General features: G+C 43.0%; 2 protein-coding genes across 3 annotated transcripts in view; one reads left to right on the top strand and one right to left on the bottom strand.

Moving 5' to 3' along the window:
• The window catches only part of LOC126565731 (protein brawnin), a 402985-nt gene that overhangs the window by 291125 nt on the left and 91279 nt on the right, over positions 1–20581 (top strand). The window lies entirely within an intron of this gene.
• The window catches only part of LOC126564105 (cyclic nucleotide-gated cation channel subunit A), a 51717-nt gene that overhangs the window by 4257 nt on the left and 26879 nt on the right, over positions 1–20581 (bottom strand). The window contains exons 1-10 of one of the 2 annotated variants that reach the window (XM_050221039.1): positions 19672–19781; positions 13852–14097; positions 10301–10463; positions 6328–6596; positions 5979–6249; positions 5326–5444; positions 5013–5207; positions 4700–4910; positions 3427–3567; positions 3127–3277 (exon numbers count right to left, since the gene is read on the bottom strand). In XM_050221039.1, the coding sequence (XP_050076996.1) occupies positions 3127–3277; positions 3427–3567; positions 4700–4910; positions 5013–5207; positions 5326–5444; positions 5979–6249; positions 6328–6596; positions 10301–10463; positions 13852–14097; positions 19672–19722 (1817 nt within the window). In that variant the 5' untranslated portion in view covers positions 19723–19781. Of the gene's footprint in view, positions 1–3126; positions 3278–3426; positions 3568–4699; positions 4911–5012; positions 5208–5325; positions 5445–5978; positions 6250–6327; positions 6597–10300; positions 10464–13851; positions 14098–19671; positions 19782–20581 lie in introns of those variants that run through there. The other variant, XM_050221038.1, reaches the window with a different exon arrangement.

The raw sequence follows: 20581 nt of genomic DNA, 5'->3' as shown, positions 1-20581 counted from the left end.
TCACATTTAGACTATGAGTTTCGTTAAACATCCTGCCATCGACTCTAACATTGAAGCAATAAAAACTAAAAAAATAAAAAAATACCCCGGATTCCTATGAAAAGAACGAGAACAATAAGTTAAGACCGTACATTGAGTAAGAAAGACTAAAGTAAAGCTCCGTAAATCATTGTGGCAGGTGGCGCTGAATAATTGAATGAGTTTAAACTCAATTAAGGCTCAATAGCTGACCAAGAAAAATAAGCTTCAAGAAGAAGGTGTAATGAAAATGTTACAAGAGAAAGCTTCATCAATAAGAGAGCAGGAATTCGTAGCAAATTCGCTATCGCTAATACGAACAAAAAAAAATACATTTTTCACTTCCTTGTACCGGCCACCGAGAAATGTTCCTTTCGTTTGTGTTAGTGTTTGAATTCCTATCTGCCACCAGCTTTTTCAGCACCATCCTCCGATGCTGTACAATCAGGCAGGCATAATTTGGAATGCGAAGCTCGTTTTCCGATTTAATCTTCGTTTTGTACCGTTCGGTGTTTCTGCGTTACGGTGTTTTTTTTTTTTGTGTTAGCCTTTGAGCAGAAGCTTTCGCTGCTGTCGTCAACCAAATGGAACCAGACTTCTTTCTCATCCTGACTATCCGCAAACCGACTTATTTTAACAATCCAAAAATGTAGAGGTACAAGTGGATTGGAAAATGTGGAAAAATAAAGTCCTAATTTTAGACGGAAAGATTCATATCAATAGCCTCATTACGAATTTCAAACGGAAAATTTATTCTTTAATGGGAGTTTAATTATTTCTATTCATTTTTGGGCTGAAGTTTACTAGCAAATCTTAGCACATTTTGAAAGCTCTTTATTACGTTGAAAAAAACAAGTTTTCATGCTTTAGTTGGCGTTAATTTTATTAGGAATCAATTTCTAGAATATGTTTGTTGACTACGGCGAAATGTCGTCATACTCAATAAGAAATAAATAAATAAATAAATAAATCAAATATGTATATTGGCTCTTTCCTGCGAAACAGACAATTAAATTACTTTTATCACCATTTATCATAAAAGGCCATTAGAAACCATGAAAATACGAACGGAAATTGAGGAATGTCCATCCATGAAATTAAAATACTTTAGTTAAAAAAACACCCTTTGATACGCCTTTGATTTTTGTGGCTAGTCTTTGGATCCAGCCAGAAAATTGAGCATTGAAATTAATGTATGTGTTTTAAAGTTAAAGAACGTCATTCCCATTCCATCCAGTCATTTCCACCAATTGAAATTAAATATGGTAATGAAGGAAATGAGGTAGTCTTGATTGAAAACACCGTAAAGTACTACGCATAAGTTATTGAGAAGCAATCGATTCCGATAGCCACAGAAACAACCCGATTGTCAAACGATTGTCACCGATCGTTTGCGGTTCGTTCGCAATTGGCCGCAAAAGTTATCGTGTGCTTTTGGTCTGGTCATACAGAAAGGGTAGTATTGGTGTGGTGCAACTGTGCTTAATGTGATTGGCGAGCAGAATTGAAACAATCGCTGCACATTTTATGTAAGAAGGTTGCTTTCTCAGGAAAACGGATCCTTTTCTCATCATTCCTGTGTCTACGAGAGTGAGTGGAAGTGTTGTCATAAGGAAAGCAGCACAGCAAATGGCAGCAACTTTTAGGACTTTGGTTACCGAATTGGTGCACCGTGGGTCGCTTTAGCTCGTGTCCCGTAGTTTGTGTCGTTAACAGAGCTCTTCGGTACGATTTTGAAAGCGGTTACAGTTGGTGGAATGCATTCGATATAAGAAGAGAGAAAGAGAGAGAGAAAAAGAGAGGAAAAACAATACCAAACGCATCCGGCTGCAGGAGTGTTCCGTTTGCAATAGGAACGTGACCTGCATCAAGAACTGAAACAGCTTCAACCTGGCCCAAGCCATCGAATAATAAACTCAACCGCACGTTTAGCCTAGATTATGTTCGTAGGTTACGTTATGCAGCAGCGTGGAACGAGGTACATGTTTCGGCGATGAGCTCCCCTCGCTAGAGTTGGAAGGCAATGGACCGAAAGTGAGTGGGAAATGCGCGAAATAATAGCTGCCAGATGAAGAGATGAAGCAGGAGCTTGAGGAAAGAATTTCAAGAATGTACCTTGAAGAAATCTACAAAGACCCATTTCTTACCGACCTACGCGAGTACCAATGCTTCTAAATACAGCTTCCAGCACGTGCTTCAGAGCAAATCCGCGCTACATTGGTTCTCATTTTACGTTGTTTTACGACGTCTAAGCTTTAGCAAATCTAGCCACTGCTGTTCTGCGAAAACTTTGTACTGAGCTGATCCAATTCCCCCAATGTTGTACGTGAGTAGTGTGGGAGCAGGACTGCACTTCCGTACAGTAATTCTAGCGTAAGATACCGTAAGTCCACCTTCACACTATGTTGCCTGTGTCCATCGTTTATACACCGACCCGAGTTACCTCAACATAACCTATTAGCAACTTCCACTGACAGCTATGTCGTTTAGGAAATTAAAATTCTGCTTGACCTCTTGTATTATTGCCCGATGTGGACAGTACTGAAAACTGTAAAATCCTAGCCTTACGTCCAAACATTTCGGATCATTGACCGGACATGAAGTTCCGTTAGTTGGTTGGCTTTGGAGGTTGGAGGTTTTTTATAACCTATTTTACTTCACTAGCTCCTGGACCACTAATGGATCATCAACATCTTTCGGTTCAGAGACCTGGTGGGGGTTTTTGTGTGTGTAGGTAGATGTCTAAAAGCTGTCGCTGGAGCGTTGAACTTTACAAAAACCTTGAACGCGTTCGTGACTCGAGCGTTTCGGTGGTACATTTTGTGAAGTACTTCCGTGGAAAACTATCCCTTGTCCTCACTACGTACTGGACGGTCCTTAGAGTGAACAAACTCCCATGGACATCTGTGGCCGGGTGATGATAATGATGATGGCCATTTTTATTGAGTTTTGACTGCCACTTGACAGTTCACAAAGCTCTCGGGAAGAGATTTAAGAGCAGACAAACGAACCGTGCTGGGAGTAATTAATGCTAATGAAAGCTGAAAGACCACCGGTGAGTACCAGGCACGTTTCCGGTTCCATCAGCCCGGTGGAGCATCGCCTTACCTGTCCTCGAGCTTGGAGATGCGTTGCTTCAGCTTCGCCTGACTGGCGGAATATTCGGCCAGCAGGCGGGCCAACCGAAGGTTCAAGTTTTCCACCGTCTGCTCCAGTCGGGCAACGCCACTTTCCAACGAATCTTGCGTCTGCTGGGCATCTGTGGGCAGGTGCGTGGAATGAAAGATGAAAGAACGAGAAAGCAAACACAATCAAAATGGTGCCCCCGTTGCTGGCAGATTGCGGGAAGACGTGTGGCGGGAGGGTATGCAAATGTCGAATGTTATCACACTGCAACGGTTTACTCACTGGCAAAGACCGCTTCGTCCAGCAGGCCATCTTTTCGCAATAATTGACACCCACGCTCGGTCAGCGAAGCTCGAGCCTCCGGATAGTCCGCCAACGTTTCCCAGAGGTCACGCTTCGCCAAACAGAACAGATCGGAATAGCCTGCAGGAAGAAAGCAAGAGAAACGGAATGTACTGGTCGAGCGTCGACTTCCAAATCGATGGGTGTGGTGCTCGGCAGTGTAACCGTGAGTCCAATTATCCCAGTCCTTGGAGCAAGGAGGGTAACAGCGACGAACGGCGATCACACACAGTATCGATCAGGTCGATTGCTTTAATTGGCAATTTTTGATACGATGCTCGATGTCAGCGGGCGACCGATGGTGCTTCAGGCACGTTGCGCTGTTTATAATTATTTATGTTTTTTCTGGTTTTTGTGTCTGAGTTTGAAGTGGCGAATAAAGAATTTCCACCTCGATAGAAGCGTGTTTTTTTTCTGATGAAAAAAAGTATAATTACATTTTATATTTAGCTGGAAGTGGGACGGGAACGTAAAAATGCATGCACATGAATGAAGTATGAGTCTTTCCATGATGATGTAAATCTAAATATAGAACGTTGTCGCTCCCAGATGGATGCTGATGGAAAACTTAAAGCAGGCAAAAAGGAATCGATAATACACACAAACCAAATTCGTGAATTGCACGAGTCACCCGGCGAAACCCTCAATTAGAAAATGAATGCGAAGGCAACGAAGCAGCGTAAACATGACGAGAAGATACTAAATTAGGTAAACTTTTCATAAAGTACTGATTTCGGTTAGCGGATATTCAAATGGGGTAGTCCCAAATGGGGTAGGCCTTTGCGTATCTGCGAACTTCCAAGAGATCAGTCGAATTTTATATGCTGTCTCAACGAAATCAAGCCGCTTAACGGGTCATTGAGCATGGTTGCTAGTTCTTTTTGTTCCATTTTCTTCAGTTGTCTGTCTGCAAACAGAGCCTACAGATTACTTATGAATTATTCACTCAGTGATGAAGCTGACGACTAAATAAAGAAACACGAGAATTGGCTAAGTAGCAGGTTGGGTTTTTCAAGAGTGGGGATCTATCGGCCTTCAGAATAATTGTGAACAGAGGATTTACTGAATTTTGTTGGATGTGTAGGTTTCTAACAACAATTTGGAAGAAGCTATGTTTTGATGATTCTTCTGCATTCGATACTATTATCTGATTATTATCTTCTGTATTTGTGATATGGTCGCAATCAACATAAAGAAGAAAATCATCACTTACCGATGGAGCGCACATTAGCTGTCCGACGATTTCCGGTGCGATTGCCCGCAATTTCTAGCACCGATACTTCGCCGAAAACGGAACCAGCCCCAAGCGTAGCCAACACTGTAATGCCATCGTCCGCCACTACCGAAAGACTTCCTCGTTTCACAATGTACATCTCCTTACCGACGTCACCCTTGCGGCAAATGTAGTCGCCAGGACTAAACACCTGCCAGAGACAGTGGATACATTGTGTTAGTGGACACGTGAAACAGGACTCCAAGCAAAAAGCTTCCCGAGCGCCCATTTGGATTTGGTAGCTCAGTCTTACCTGTAGCTTGAGTTTCAGCACGAGCGCCTCCAGCAGACCTGGTTCACAGTCCTGGAAGATGCGGACCTGCCGCAGCGTGTCCATGTGTACCCGTATCGCAATCTCGGCCTTCAGCTTGTCAGGCAACGCGGCCAACACGCGCTCCTCGTCCAGCGCACCACTTTGCGCCCAGGTGTAGGCAAACCAGCGTATGACCTGTGGGTAGCACCAGAACCCAAACAGGACGGTGCCGCAACAACAGGGAGGGGAAAAAAAAATCGGCAAAGACAGCATAAGCATGTTGAAACACCTCTGCTACGGTTAACGTACGTACCCGGGCCTCTAGCTCACCGCCAACCTTCCGAAAGGCCATGTATTGCTTCACTCCGTCCATCCGGTTTTGGAACTCGACCCGTGTTACGTTCATGTTGGATATCATCGAACCAATGTTTCCTACGGGCCACAAGCGATGGGATTGAAGATAGGTGTAAGTTGAGCAGAACACATCCACGTGCAGAAAAATGGCGTGCAAACGAATGCATTGGGACAAATACGAGCAGACGGACGGAACGATCAGTGCACGATTGCTTCTTCTAGTGTGATTAATCTATTCGTAGATTGCAGGGACGAGTTGATGCGGAAATCTGGGGTGCCAGATTGAGATGCGATATCGATCCACGAGGGGCATTTATTGCCTTGTAGTATTTAACGAATGCTTTTCGAAATCGAATCTTACGGCACTGAATGACAACGGCGATAGCAGACATTTATGGTGGTTTTGGATTTGTTTTTTTACCGGAATAAAATCAATTTTCACCCTGTGAGAAGTGTAGTGAGAACGAGTTTTTTGATGGAGTTGGTATTTAAGGTTAACACTTGGAATTGGATGAAATTTCTGACACCTTTTTCAAATCAATTTACACCCGGAGGATTAATTAATATTTCTACTCGATGAAAAAACCCACTCCACTCCTTGGCTGTACTCACCGACGATGGTGGCAAAGATGAGAACACCGGCGAGAAAGTCCGCAACGACAAACAGATATTCGGCATCGTTCTCCGGCGTCGGCGTTTCACCGATCGTGGTCAGCGTGAGCGTAGACCAGTAGAAGCTGTAGATGTATTGACGCGACAGGGTAAGATTCTTTGGCCCGTTGATATTGTACACCCAGTTGTCGGTGCTGAATCCGAGCGCGTAGCTGATGGCGAAGTACAGACACGCGTTCCAGTGGATGAGTACTAAAATAGCTAAAACAACCTGCACATTGGAGTACCCAGAATACCCAGATTAGAAGGGTGTGCACCGCTTAACAGGCCTAGGTATAGGCACACTCACTTTACATATCCTAAAGGCGTTCGGATAGCCGGTGGCCGTTTCCGTTCGATCGAACCATTCCCACATTCTTGGAAGACGCAGTAACCTATTAATTCTAACTATAATTGGACACGGCAGCCGTGTGGCGGCGCAGGAACTTGGCGCCCACCAGATGTAGGCCAGATCGGTCGGCAGCATCGAGACGATGTCGAGCCACCAGCGCTGCTTGGAAAAGTAGTGCTTCCGTAGCTTGGGTGCATCTCGCACCAGCAGTCCTTGTTCCAAGTACCCTGCGGATGAGATGAGATTGATGGAATGTTTTGAATGAATTCGCAAGAAGAATCCACTTAAGCGGTGAACGGAATTAACTGGAAATGTGTGGATCTATGGTCAATTCGAGTTCTATGTGCTGAACGCATTACTTGTTTACTAAAAGCGGAATAGTACTGTAGATGAGCGATATAAGGAACTAGCTGCAAACGAAAGAATTCCTGTTGTCGTTTTCGGAATGTCTTGGCATTGAATATTCACTTCATTCTGGCAAATAGACAGCATATCCAAAGCCAAACTTTTTATTCAACCGCAATTGAATGATTGATTCTCTAGCAGAATGGTTCCATCCAATTCCAGCTGTTTACGATTTGTTTTTTTGCTGCTCATTTCCCTCACTGAGAAGGCAAATTCTTCAAGCCCAGGAATGGTTTTTCAGAAATGTTTTGCATCAAAGAGAGAATTTCTATCACAACGAGCGTAAGCCGTTGCAGTAAATTCACGGCGACGAAGTAAAAAACCCTTCGTAATAGGCAAAAGGATCTTCAGCGCCGACATTGCCAACTGTGCGTCGTGGCCTTCATGGTTGTTTTGAAGTCTGTCAATTGTTGCTTCCTTCCCTGTGCCGCTCGCAATCCTTGTCACGAATTGAATTTTGGTTTGATTTGATTTTTGCTATTTCTGACGAAGCACAGTGCGGGAAATGACGAGATTTGGAGTAGATTGTGTTTTACTGGTTTATTTCTAGTTTTCGAGGCAGATTTCGGCTCACTGTTGGGTGTGCCGGGGCATGTTGTGCGGAGAATCTCGAGTGGGGTAGTAGCAGGACACTCCGCCTTCTAGGGCGGGGGCCTTCTTCATGCCACATCGTGCTTGACATTCCAGAGACTTGCTAGGGTTAATGTTTCGACCCGCCGAAGGGATCCCGTTGCCAGGGATGAAACAGGCGGGAACACCAAGCTTGACGATTGGATAATCAATAAAATATATCTCGTGCGTCACAAAAGACTGCTGCTCTCCATATACTACCGCTTCGGGGGTTTTAGCATGGGGTCGATGTTTGACGGGAGCCACATCCATAAATTGATTGATTTTCCTGTTTGCTCCCCCACTTATGTGGCATGTGGCAGCATGTGAAAAGCCCTTGCGTGTAGTATTTTAATTTCGACCAAGTAAGCACGCCGTTACTGGTCGTGAGGACGCTTGTTTGTTGTACAGGGAGAAGCAAAAGAAGTTTGTGTGTGTGTGTGTGTGTTTGTTGGAGGCAAAGATCAAGACGTGTGTGAAGTGTATTGAAAGAAAAGCGAAAGCTTATTTCGTTGCAAATAGTCTGGATTGAGTCGTGCATGTAATTGGAGACTTTTTCGCATCATTGCGACGCGTCATCGATGAAGTGTTGACCTTCTACGACGCAGTCTTATGCTATAGATCTTTACACTTGAAGAAACTGTGTTCGTTGTTAAAGATACCAGCAAATGGAAAATAAGCAGATGTATCTCTTTAATAGCTAGATCCTACCAATATCTTGATTTGTTTAGATAATGTCGCTTAATAAAACATAATTTTACATCAATACTGGTACTTTCTCGAACCTATACATGTTCCAAAGTACACGAAGCTCTTGGCAAATGGCTACAATCGAGTCAGATTCAACTAAGTGTTAGTCTACCTTAATCCCGGATAAACCCTTCATAGTATTTTTCACTCCTCACCACATCTCAGGAAACATCTCTGGGTAGGAATAACAACTACCAACCGTTCGGTGAAAACGATCGTAAAAACAATTACATACATATGGTCATACTCTTGTGTCCCGCACGCTGTTGGCGATGCTCGTCTGATAGCTACTAAAAGAACATTCCGGAAAATTTTTCACTACCCATGGCTACCGTATGGGTTCGGTAACAATCGAAGAAAAATCCTTCCAGAGAGACAACCACCACAAATCACTACATTTTCCTCAAGCCTTGTTCACCCTTACACCCATGATTGGAAGCCCGGAAGCAGGATAACCCAACTGGGTACAAATACAAGCTGACCGAGGCACAATTTAATGAATCATTCGTTTCTCGTTCGCTTTGGCCTGAACCTGAGATGGCGTGTGTAAAGCAAAGAAGAAGAAGAAAGATGCCTTCGGGTGTCTCTCCCCGGAAACCACTCCGACATCAACATTGTGCGCATCTAACCCAATCTCATTTTCCTAATCTTCGAAGAAAGCCTCACAGTGGAGCGTAGCTTGCGGCGAAAGGGCAAATCCCGGAATCCGGAACGAGACGGACGGTACAATAGTTGCCTGCATTTAAGTCAGGCCAATGTCGGATCCTTCCGCTAGTGGATGGCACTGCAATGCGAGCCAATCCCGCCCGTATACCGGCATGACCTTCCGGAGTTGGCATGGCATCGGCTGCTCCGTGTCAGCGCCCTGTCTTCAGCATTTGTTCCCGCATGCGGCGAACGGTGCAGCCGAACGGGCGGGAACATTTGTGCCAGCAGGAAATAAATTATCTGGCCCGGCGATCGATTAACCTATTTTCTAGCTTAAGCAACAAATTCTTGGATCCGGCCCCGGGGACTGGTAACCAATCCTCCAGAACGGGCCGGATGTCGTGGAAGCGTCGGATGCAGGAAGCATTTCAGGACCGTTCGAACGTACAAAAGGGACACCAGTCGAGTTTGGTCGCACATTGTTTTGGGATGATCGGAGCATTCGGTGTGTCGAAGATGGCCGGTCAAAGTGGCCGAAAATGGAGAAGTTTTCGTATAATTTTCAAAGGCAAGCAACTTTTTCTTGCTGCTGGGGCTCGATGGTTGAATTGCGCTGCAGCTGCTCGGTGATCAAAGACATAGAGCAGAGCACTCTTAGGAAGCGAAACGGACAGAAAGGCACAAATGTGCTTCCGGTAACGCATTGTCAATGTATCTCGAACCGATGAGCGAAGTATTTCCGTAGCTTTCTCATTTGGAAAGTACGAAAAAAGAGCCACCAGCCCATTGGGAATATTTAGCTTCTTCACGAATAAAAAAAAAAAAAGGAAGCGCACACCATCCTGGTCGTGGAAATGATGGTTGCGGTAATTAAAGCAAGATCCATCGAGATTACAGATAATTTGTGAGTTATGCCACATTCTGCGGTCGTACGGGGAATTTCGGTGTATTTTCCTCGTGCAGATTCTTTGCTAGACGAAAATAAGCTTCCTTCGGTATGTTCCGACACTCCCACTCGGAGGGTTTTTGTGGTTTGTCCAACTTTTGCTCGGCACACGGCCGGAACGGTTTGCACCAGTGGACGATGTAGCATACGTGAAGGTATCTCTGGTAGCTTCACAGTGCGGAGAAACGCGCAACGTTGCGCGTGGGATGTTGTTGTTTATGGGCTTCAAAAGACTTGCAGCTTTTAGCAAATGAACGGAGCGGTTGAAGATTTTCGCTTCTGCTCGTGCCAATGATGATGCTTGCGAGTCTGTTTATGAAAGAAAACGTTAGCCACGATTTTACCGCATAACAAAGGTGATCATCGGGGGATTACACTCATCATGGTGAGCTGCAAGACGTAGAAGCAAATGTTTGGAGGGATCGCCTTCTGCTCTGTAAAATGCAATGTGGCCAATTCAAATGTGTTTTTTTTTTTTTCGTCACTAACATGATGAAGACATTTGCTATGTGCAGATTTTATCGGCGTAATTTTCTAATTTACACACAAATCGTTGCTCCTTGCAGTACTTACCCTCATGACAGTGCACCAGTGTGTCGGTCAAGTAGATGAAATCACACAGATAGTCTAGGATCCACCACAGCACGGAGGCTTGTTTGTTCAGCTCCCAGAAGACCGCTCGTCCTATCACAAATATGATATTGTACAGTACAGCCAGCGAAACGACGGACAGCCACTAGAAGACGATGGAAGAGACATGATTATTTGGTGAATCCTAGGTGTATGAGCAAAGCAATGTGGAGCATTTGAGAATGTATTCAATATTATATATTTTTTTTACAAAAGAGGAAAAATGTTATCGTGTAATGAAAACCACGATAACATGGTTTAGCAAAGTTTTCACTAAATTCTTGTGTAAAATTAAAAAGATTTACAATTGATGCATTAGCGTTATTCTCTAAGGTGAAGAAACTTGAACTTATTTTTGCGTGCAACACTGAAGTTTCCGATGTTAAAGCAAAGCTGCCAAATGTAGGTTAACCCTTTAATAAAGTTTTTGTTTTATTTGCAGTTTACTTCTTTATGACCTCCGAGCTCTCTGCATAATTTGTAGTCAGAGCACTTGGTAATGAACTGCAGATAACGACTCATTCCGCACGCACGCGTTCCCATGTACGTAATGGATAATATTGACTCGCATCGCGAAACCGACGAGTTTGGAATGATTAATCAATAAGCCGAATCTTGAACCATCATGCCTTCCACCTCGACATTAACATTAATCCTTATTCACGCGAGTATCTTTCGCGTCCTTTCGGGTTTCGTTCAAGACCTTCCAAAAAGAGGCGCTTCGGGTGAAGAATCTTGGGCTTAAGGCTCGGTTCAATTTTCCCAACCGTTGATGTTTCGTTCCAAATGTTTGGAAGGCGCAAGTGTCGGTGTGTTTCAATAATATTACGCAATTGGGGTTCTCCCAAACCTAGCGCATCGTTCCTAGCAAGTATAGCCGCGTAACGTGCAAAGCTAGCGTGCCGAAACACGGTCCAATGTGTTTTGACTTCTTGCGTTTGGAACAGGCAAACAAGCAAGTGAGCAAGCCAGCTTGAACCATCTTCTCCATCCGTTGGTGTCTTCGTGTTGCAGACGAGCGTATTACGCGGCTGGCAAAACCACAAACCAACGAGAGAGTCCTCTTGAGTCCTCAAGCCCGCCGACCGGGCAGGAGTACGAACTAAGCCCGTGGCGGTACTTAATTCTCGCTCATTATTTACCACCAAACCGAATACGCTTCTGCACCACCGAGCAGGGCGGCCATCAATGTCGATGAGTTTGTCGAGAATATTTTCTATTTGCTAATGTTTTCGGAACGAGCGAATCTTCGCCACTCTTGCCACCTTTTTCGACGATCCAGACCCGGGAAACTTTAATAGTACTTTCGTATTGACCTGGAAACCGCACATTACCGTGTGCTGGTGGGTTTGCGTCTCGTGACGGAATAATGTCTTATTAATTTATTTTTTTATGGAAATCTAATGGAATCATTGTTTAATGGAAGGTATCCCGTTTATTGGTGTAATCATCATATTGACCATTGTGGTTTAAGAGCTGTGTGGCAAGATAAGGGAAAAAGTTACAATTTTCCGGGTTAGTTCATTTGGCAGGAAATGAGTCTAGGATGGGATTTGAGCCCCGGGCCTGCCGTGTGAAGAACCACAGTTGTCGCCACAGGTTGTCGCCTCACCAATGGGCCGCCTCAAGAAACATATTTTCCAAGAAATAGTATGCAGTATGAATATACTTGAATCTTCGTTGTTTTTGTTTGTGTTTAGACCATATTATCTTTCCTTGGGGCGTTCCAATGGTCCCACGGCAGGACCGAGGGTCAAATCTCATCCGGACCGTATTTAAGTCTTTGTAATAGTTTAAGTATTATTTTATGATTTCAAGATAATTCATGATATACAATAATAAAATTATTTTATGGGTATCAAGATACTATTTTAGTTGAGTACAATATTTTGCGATTGAATGGATTGCAACGAAATGGTACAAATCGTACAAATTCAGATCCATAAATACCCAAAAACTGCACAAATTTTAGGAATTTCAATTTTCACCACCTAACGATCCATTTAAAAATACTTTAAGTATTTTCACTGCCGTAGTACTGAGCAGTACTCAATACTGAGTGTTATAGTTTGTTTGCCCAGACAACAGACAACATATTTGCTAATCATTTATAACAAAAGTGTTATTTTATCACTCTATTGCGGCACTGTTGAACATATGAGATTGTTTGTGTGAGATTGATAAGATGTCGTTCCACAGCTGCCAGCAAAGGTAACGCATCTCGACTAATCCATTCAAGCGAGCATGAAATTGATACGAAGGCATCATTTGATTTCATTGTGCTGGTTCGCTAAAATCCGGAAATCGAGATTTTACGCCTCGTTGCCGATACCGAGCCTACCGAGAAATGGAAACGACACGTTTCCTCTTGTGCCTCGTCGATCGTTGTAGGTGTTCCGGTCGATAAAAAAAAACACACACACACAGGCAAAAAAAAAAAAGGAATGAACAGGACAGGGTTCTGCTGGGATGCTGAGTGACGGATAACAACGGACATTCTTTACCGTTGCTACGAATGTGTTTGGCTCAATATTGCCTGAAGCTTTATGGGAGGCGGGCGTTATTTTTCTACAATCGGTAAGGTTGTCTTCATTGCCCGTGCGCTTTAGGCCAAATTAATAGTGAACTGAGGGACGGACGATGACGGGTAGGGTTCGACTGCATTGGAGAAAAAAATGAGTCTCATTTTTTGTGTTTTTTTGTGTGGCAGTTTTTGCTGTTCGTCTTATGAATGAGCAAGATTAATACGATCTCCGAAGGACCATCTTCGTCTAAGAGCAAACAGCGAGCCTAATGCTTTGCATGAAAAATGTTTTACAAAGTATTTGTTATTTAGCTTAGTTTGGGGTAACATTTTACTACCCATCTTGCACTAGAAGTCGAGGCTTGCAGGAAGAAGTTTGCAATTTGTTAGCTGTACGAAAGAACAGCTCGTAAGCAACATCTGCATAATGTTCAATTATTGTAGTTGAGTTGTATAATCATTGTCGAGACAAGTTTCATATGAGGTTTTTGTAATTTATTCCTAAAACCAACAGTAATGCGAAAACCGGATATTTGAAAACGAAATTGCGTACTTTATCATCATCAAAAATAAGTTATGCAAATCCAGCGAGGGAAATCTTTTATTCGTTATTCCTTTATAGCAAACGTAAGACAAATGCTTTTCATAAATTGTCGAAAATGCCGTTTAAATTATACATCTTTTCCCCTGCCTTCAAATAAACAAATGCTTTCGTTTCGTTTCAATTGCATCCAGCGATAGACTGACAAACCAATTACCCAGATTTCTTCTAATTGAAACGACAGCAATCAAGCTGTTACTCATTTACAGCGCCTAATGAGCTATGGAGGTGTTGACGGGAGTGGAAAAATAAAAATTAAACTCACAATTAGCGCACGCCGACAATGGCAAACTTCACGGACAGTAAAACCCTAAGCTTGTTCGGCGAAAGTCTCGGCGAAAATCCTTTGCGCCTCGTTGCGCTACTTACCCGATAGTGCGACGGAAGGGACGGATCGACCGACAGGCGACTGCACACACCATCGGAGGGGACAGCCTGCGGCGCAACGCAGCCTGCCTGGTGCAGGCGGGTATCGGAGGTGGCAGAAGCGGCAGAAAATTTGTCCAGAAATTGGTCGGGTGGTTTCGAGCGGCCTCGTTTCGATATCCTACAGCGCAGCGCGTTCAGCGAACGGCGTAAGGAGGAAAGCTTGCCCCGCCGGCCAGTGGATGGTTCCTGGAAAGTGGTGCGAAAAGTAAGAGAAAAGAGAGAGAAAATGAGTCAAGAAAATTCTATACAGTAGCAGCGGTAGGACAGCACGAGGTAATGGTACGAAAGGAAATGGTTCATCTTTTCGCTCGTTTAGATCGTATCACTTTTTTGCCGTTTCCGTTCGCTAGCGTTGGCCTCCACTCGGAGGCATTTATTTAATCGACTCGGAATGGGAAAAGAAACGAAACAAGCGAGCACGCGATTTGGTCTTGTGAAGGGTAGCCAAGCACAGAGGGTAAGAGGGTCGTTGATGAAATTTATCGTCAAACAATGAGCGCCACTATTTCCGCTGGCAATTGACTCATGAAACCGAATTTCGTTAGCCTTGTCCCAGTGTCTTTTGCCACTGTTCCATCCTTACTGTTCTACAACCGGACGGACTTTTCACTTGAGTGCATTGAATAAAATATAACTCATGATGGCAAAATCGAACCAGCATTAGTGGGCTCTACGGATGATGGAACGATTCACTCATCATTCGTCCTGGTCTTCCCGTGAGGGTGGGCAGCAGGGCAATCGAAATAGGCTTTTCTGGTATTTGTTTTATCACTTTTGACATCCGAATGGTTCTTTGAATGTGTATGAAACGATTTGAAGGAATTTTAAAAATATCTCGATTGGAATTTGTCATTAAATAATAAAATCGACATTCGCTCGGATTGCAATAATGTCGAACCTATTTAGTTCCGAAAGCACCAAACTTCGAGCTACGGAAAAAAGCTTTTAGAGGACGAAGTTTTTGGGATTGCAATTGTTTGGTATCGAGGTGGTTTTGGTGATTCTCGTCCCGATAGTCGTTGTGGGGCAACGATATATCTTGCGAGGTTTGTAGTCAAAATTGTCGTAACATCAAAATGTTACAATCAAATATTTTCCATGTTAGATTGTAACATTTTGATATGATTTTTTCTGTCAGAAATGGAAAATTTATTATTTAAAGGACATCCAAGGCTTCACCAAACATGTTCAAATCTCTTTGGCAACTACAGAACACACTCAATCAGGTCAGTCACAGAGCAATCCTGATTAAAGTCTTAGCTTTGAAGATGGCAGGGTCGCCAGTCATCAAACAACAGGACTGGGTGTCGAATCTCGCAATGTTGAGGCAGCCGTGTAGTGTTTACACCGCAGAGCTAGCCGCAATATTTTACGCACTATTGATGATAGCAGCGAGACCTTCGGACCAGTACTTCATCTTCACTGATAGCCTTAGTGCTATTGAAGCACTGAGATCTCCGAAGGCTTTTAAGAGTCAGGATTTCCTCACCATAAAAATCATTGAACTGTTTGGCTAAATGTTCGATAAGGCGTTTAGGATCTCGCTAATTTGAGTCCCTTCTCATTGTGGAAATCCCGGCAATGAGACGGCAGACACTGGCCAAAACTGGCGTCCAAGAAGATAAAAGTGTGTGGCTGCGGTGACGGATTCCACGATGTGGATCACCTTTTGTGGTCCTGCGCGGAATTTGAAACCGCAAGACCCTGCTTGCTGAGCGCAGTCGAGCATATTGGCAGACGACCGGGTACAGAAATTAGAGAAGTGTTGGCTACCAGTGACCTCTCCTAACAGGTTGGCTGATAAGTCCCCGGTCTAACAAAGAAAAACACCTTTTTTTTGTCAAAATTCGTTTTTATTATTCAACATAGTTCCCTTCAAGAGCGATACAACGATTATAACGATCTTCCAATTTTTTGATACCATTTTGGTAGTACTCCTTCGGTTTTGCCTCAAAATAGGCCTCAGTTTCGGCGACCACCTCTTCATTGCATCCAATTTTTTTCCCTGCGAGCATCCTTTTGAGGTCTGAGAACAAGAAAAAGTCGCTGGGGGCCAGATCTGGAGAATACGGTGGGTGGGGAAGCAATTCGAAGCCCAATTCATGAATTTTTGCCATCGTCCTCAATGACTTGTGGCACGGTGCGTTGTCTTGGTGGAACAAAACTTTTTTCTTCTTCGTTATTTTTTCGTTCGTCAAGCAACCAAAAGTTGCTTGACAAAAGACGCTCTGTCTCACAAACTAATTGACATACAGACGTCAAATTTGGACACGAATCATTTGAGGGTGGGTGCTATATAAAAATAATATGCATTTAATACTAGCGGCGCATTCTATGTGTCAGACCGGGGACTTATCAGCAGAACTGGCTGTCGAATCTTGTCCAAACTAGTAAACTGAGTTGACTATCTAGCTCCAGAATTTGTAGAGCCAATCGAGAAAAAGAATGTAACTAATTTGAATACAAATTTTCTTGCCTAGTGAAACACATACGGCTGACTTCTGCGTATCCTACGGACTGAATACCAACTTTTGATGGTAGATTTACAATACCCCTCATAACCAATTATTACTAGTATTTGCAACAATTATAACTACATTGAATTTTTTTCAATTTGATACAGTTGTAGCGATAAAAAGGGAAGAATAATTTGATCGATTTGTAATTGTGTTACGTGAATAAAATCGTTTCACCTTGGGAAATAAGCTTTAATTCTTCAACGATCGCTTCATGCAACAACGAAGGTCGCACAAATTTTTTTAACTAATCCAGTTGAATTGTGTCTGAAATATTGGTACGTGACAGCGAACCCGCGAGCTTTGCATGAAATACCCTACAACGTCTGTGTGTCTTGGGGTTTGTAATAAATCCCTTCTTTTGCCTACATACGCTCCAGACGCAGAACCGACCGTACGTGTCTTCCATCCACTCTAGCCAAAGCGTACAGGTTTTGCATGCGAAGTCAACTCCCTTAACACCTTGCTCTCTTTAGGCTGGTTTTTGTTAGGTAGGTCCGGAAAGCACTCCCACTCATAACGCACACGACCCCGAATATCCATCGGTAGACGTGTTCGGCATAATTGGTCTTGAGCTGCCACGCAACCACACGAAACTCAGCATGTGCGGGGGCGTAGGTTCGCTAACAAGTGCGGGTTGGCAGACGGGGAAAAATGGGAAACCTTTTTCGATGACCCTTAAATCGAATGTGTCGCTTCCGGTACGGTGTTATCTTACAACGGTGCTGCCTCTACACGCCGCACCTTGAGTGGTGTTGCGTCGTTTGATGATTCAATGGAATTTTGCATCTTTGCGAAGTGCTTTGATATGGATGGAAGGTCGTAAACGAAATGTGAACTAAGGACTGAAGGAATGTTAACCATATGACGGGATTCTATTAAGGTTTCGTGTTTGATTATGACATTGATCACGGGTGCGATACGTTCCTGTTGGATATAATAAAGAGAGCTTGGTACACTCTTTAGAATTCACCACTTCTTATGCATAACTTTTGATCCTGTCTATTCCTTCAACTGTTTCAATTGTTTAAAAGCATTCCATTAAGACAACTACACTAACCACGACCGAACCTGATCGATTAGTAAAAGTAAAACAATGATAGAGAATGATAATGATTCGCTTCTGCTCATTACACACCCATCAACAATGGGTCTCGTTCCGATGTCGAATGTCGCCATTCAACAAAAGCATCTCGTGATAAAGTAATTCCTAATTGCACCCACCTGATTAGGTACGCTCAATTAAGTTTGATTACGATTCCATCTACTGCCGTAAGCGTAGTGTTGGGCGAAAAGGAACTACCAACTGTATCCGACGAACAAAACCGTTCGAATCGAGCAAATCGATAAACCAACAACTTCTTGGCTCATTAAAGCTATTTGTTAGTTTGTGTTGTACATGTTTGCGTTATAATTATTGTACATAAATGAAAGCATGTTTTGATGATTGATCGTTAAGCGGGCATTTTCGTACAGCAACTTTTATTGATAAACAGGTTGTCTGTACTCCAAAGAAGATATCTATTAACATGTCTTCAAAGGCGCACGGTTCTTTCAAACAGCACCTCTCAGTTGCCCAAAACTTTCCCCTAATTTCTCAATGAACAAAATTTGTGTTAGAATTGTTAAGAACTGCCGTGTAATTAGGTAATTTCACATTGCGCCCACTTTAGCGACGCATTTAGTGTAAGCAATTTCACCATTTCGGAAGTATATTTAATCAATTACGTCGCGTTGTGTTCTTTGTACTGGCGCTAACTTTTAATTAAGCGAATACACACGCCGTTCCGATCGGGATGGACTAACTTTTACCGGGACACCGCTTAAAGAGTAGGTTGAAGTGGGCATTACATAGATGCGAGCGCTGCACAAATACTCCCACCACTGAGTCGTGGGTATATGGGTAGGATGGCAATGAACTTTGATCACTTCCAACGAACCGTTCCCAAACTATGTTACTCGCGTACCAGAATGTGTGGCTTGGATAGGCTTTCTTCACGGGTACAACAAGTTAGTTTTCGGCAGCTACACACGTTGCCCTAGGGATTAGTTTGCGTGAAGCGTCTGTGGTGTCATTGAGAGGGCAAGAAACCTCAATGGAGCGTAGTGATTATTAGATTTGTTTGATTTCATTTTCTCGTTTGATTCCATTTGAATGACTCCATCTTTTTGTGAGTGTGTTGTGTTAGATTCGTTCCTTGCACTCAGATATCAATCGCTAGCAATTGCGGCATTAAATGTGTAGTTTTGTTTGTGTACATTTACGTGGTAATGCTAACGATATTGTACTTCCTTTTTGACGCTACGACCTGGAGAGTCTGCCTGCCATTTCTGACTTTCGTTGTCTAAATTTTACCCGTAGCTGGATGTTTAGTCCTACGTACGGGGGACGGTCCGGAAGGCATTCGATATCCAACAAGTACAAAATATCAGAATGACCGTTTATCGTTTAAAATTATTGTTTTTTCTGGAGGCGATTTGTAATGTAAAGTCAATTTCTAGGTATAATTTAATGTTATCACGAATGTTTTGATATCAACAAACAATCTCTACTTTAATAGAATAAAAATTCAACTCATGACTCATGAGTCAACTCATGAGAAAATTTGTCTTTACAGCGTCATCGAAGTATTCACGTTTCCAACAGTCACAAAGTGACTACTATTTTATAATCCCTAGAGGACGTTTAAGTGGTCTCATAAGTATCATTGTACGCTATTTTGGACCACGACTATTATATACTTATGGCCAGGTTGTGGTGGTCTCACCAGCACAATCACAGAATGCCACTTACTGCCGTAGGTAGTGTTGGATCAAGTAGCTCTTTTGACAGAGCGGATAGCACCGCTCTCGCACTGAGGCGCCAAATTTCGCACCACAGCGGAGCGCTGAACGAAAAAGGGATTTTACGGTGCGCATAGAGGAGCAAAATTTGACTCCATACGGATCGCTTTGTGAAGGAGCGCACACTGAGGAGCAAACCTGTTAATTGTTCGTTGTTGTAGAAGACAATATACGTTGATCAAAATTAGAATAGCAGGCGAATTTAGCTGAAGGTAACGCCGACCATCGTATGGAAGATTAGTCTTGCTGATGCGGTTCTGCCATGTGTCAACCGATGCCACTGTCTCCTCTACTATCGATTCCTGCCCTTGTGAAATATATCATATTTTTTTGTGTTGTTAAACCCCCTCCAAGTTGTCAAACCAAGCATTATGGCATAATATAGTTTAACATAACATACCAGAATTTTATCCCCTCCGGAGATGGTAGATATGTCAATCCGTTGCACCATTTTGCAGATATGTGTGGATCATTCAGCTTGCGTGTTACTTTTGGCACACTATTTGGACACACTGGTGCTTTGTACTGATGGCGCTTGTGATGATGGTGTTGTTTGGGGGTTTGCACTTATCCTACACTTTGATGATCCGATAGCTGTTTTTAGTCATTTGAAGACTTATTAAGGCACACGCATCTACGTTTTTCGTAGTTTAGATAAGAATTTGACGGCTGAAGTGACACTTTCAATTTTTTCATCCATTGATTTACAATTATTATCCATTAGTCTACCATTAACTTACAAAACTGAGTTCATTTCAAATGCAAAACACTTCATTCTGCTTGGAATCAATGCCAAAAATGCTTTAAAATATAAAGAACATTCATCGTAACTCTTTTTCGAATCCTATGTCTGCTTCACCTAACAACACTTTCTCTTTAACGGGAAAAGAAATCGACTAAGCCGACCTCTAGAAGATTCATCTGCGGCGTAAAGCCGGCCGTAGGTTCCATTAAGAGTGATTTCCATGTCTAATACCTTCGTCAAGACGCCATCGAATTAGGTAATTATCTTGAAATATTTCCATCTCTTTGCTTCAAAAACCGAATGTCGAATGCCAAGCCACTAACAACAAAACTTCTTGTAGCCAAAAAAAAAAAGACACCAATCGCACCAATGTCTTCTCAACGCTTAATTTCAGCCTAGCGATTATGCTTCCTTCCATTTGCATTACAAATCACTTTGAATTCCACGACTAGGAGCCTTATTTTTCGTTTCATTTTCATACGAATTTTCCTCTGGCGTAAGGGAAACTTCCTCTTTGTACAAACTTACAGCCCAGGCTTGGTTTAGCTTGAATTTTGTCACATGA

This window comes from Anopheles maculipalpis, chromosome 3RL (assembly GCF_943734695.1).
Source record: "Anopheles maculipalpis chromosome 3RL, idAnoMacuDA_375_x, whole genome shotgun sequence".
Taxonomy (NCBI): Eukaryota; Metazoa; Arthropoda; class Insecta; order Diptera; family Culicidae; genus Anopheles; species Anopheles maculipalpis.
The sequence above is the reverse complement of the archived record's forward strand: the minus strand, read 5'-3'. Positions and strand labels throughout refer to the sequence as shown.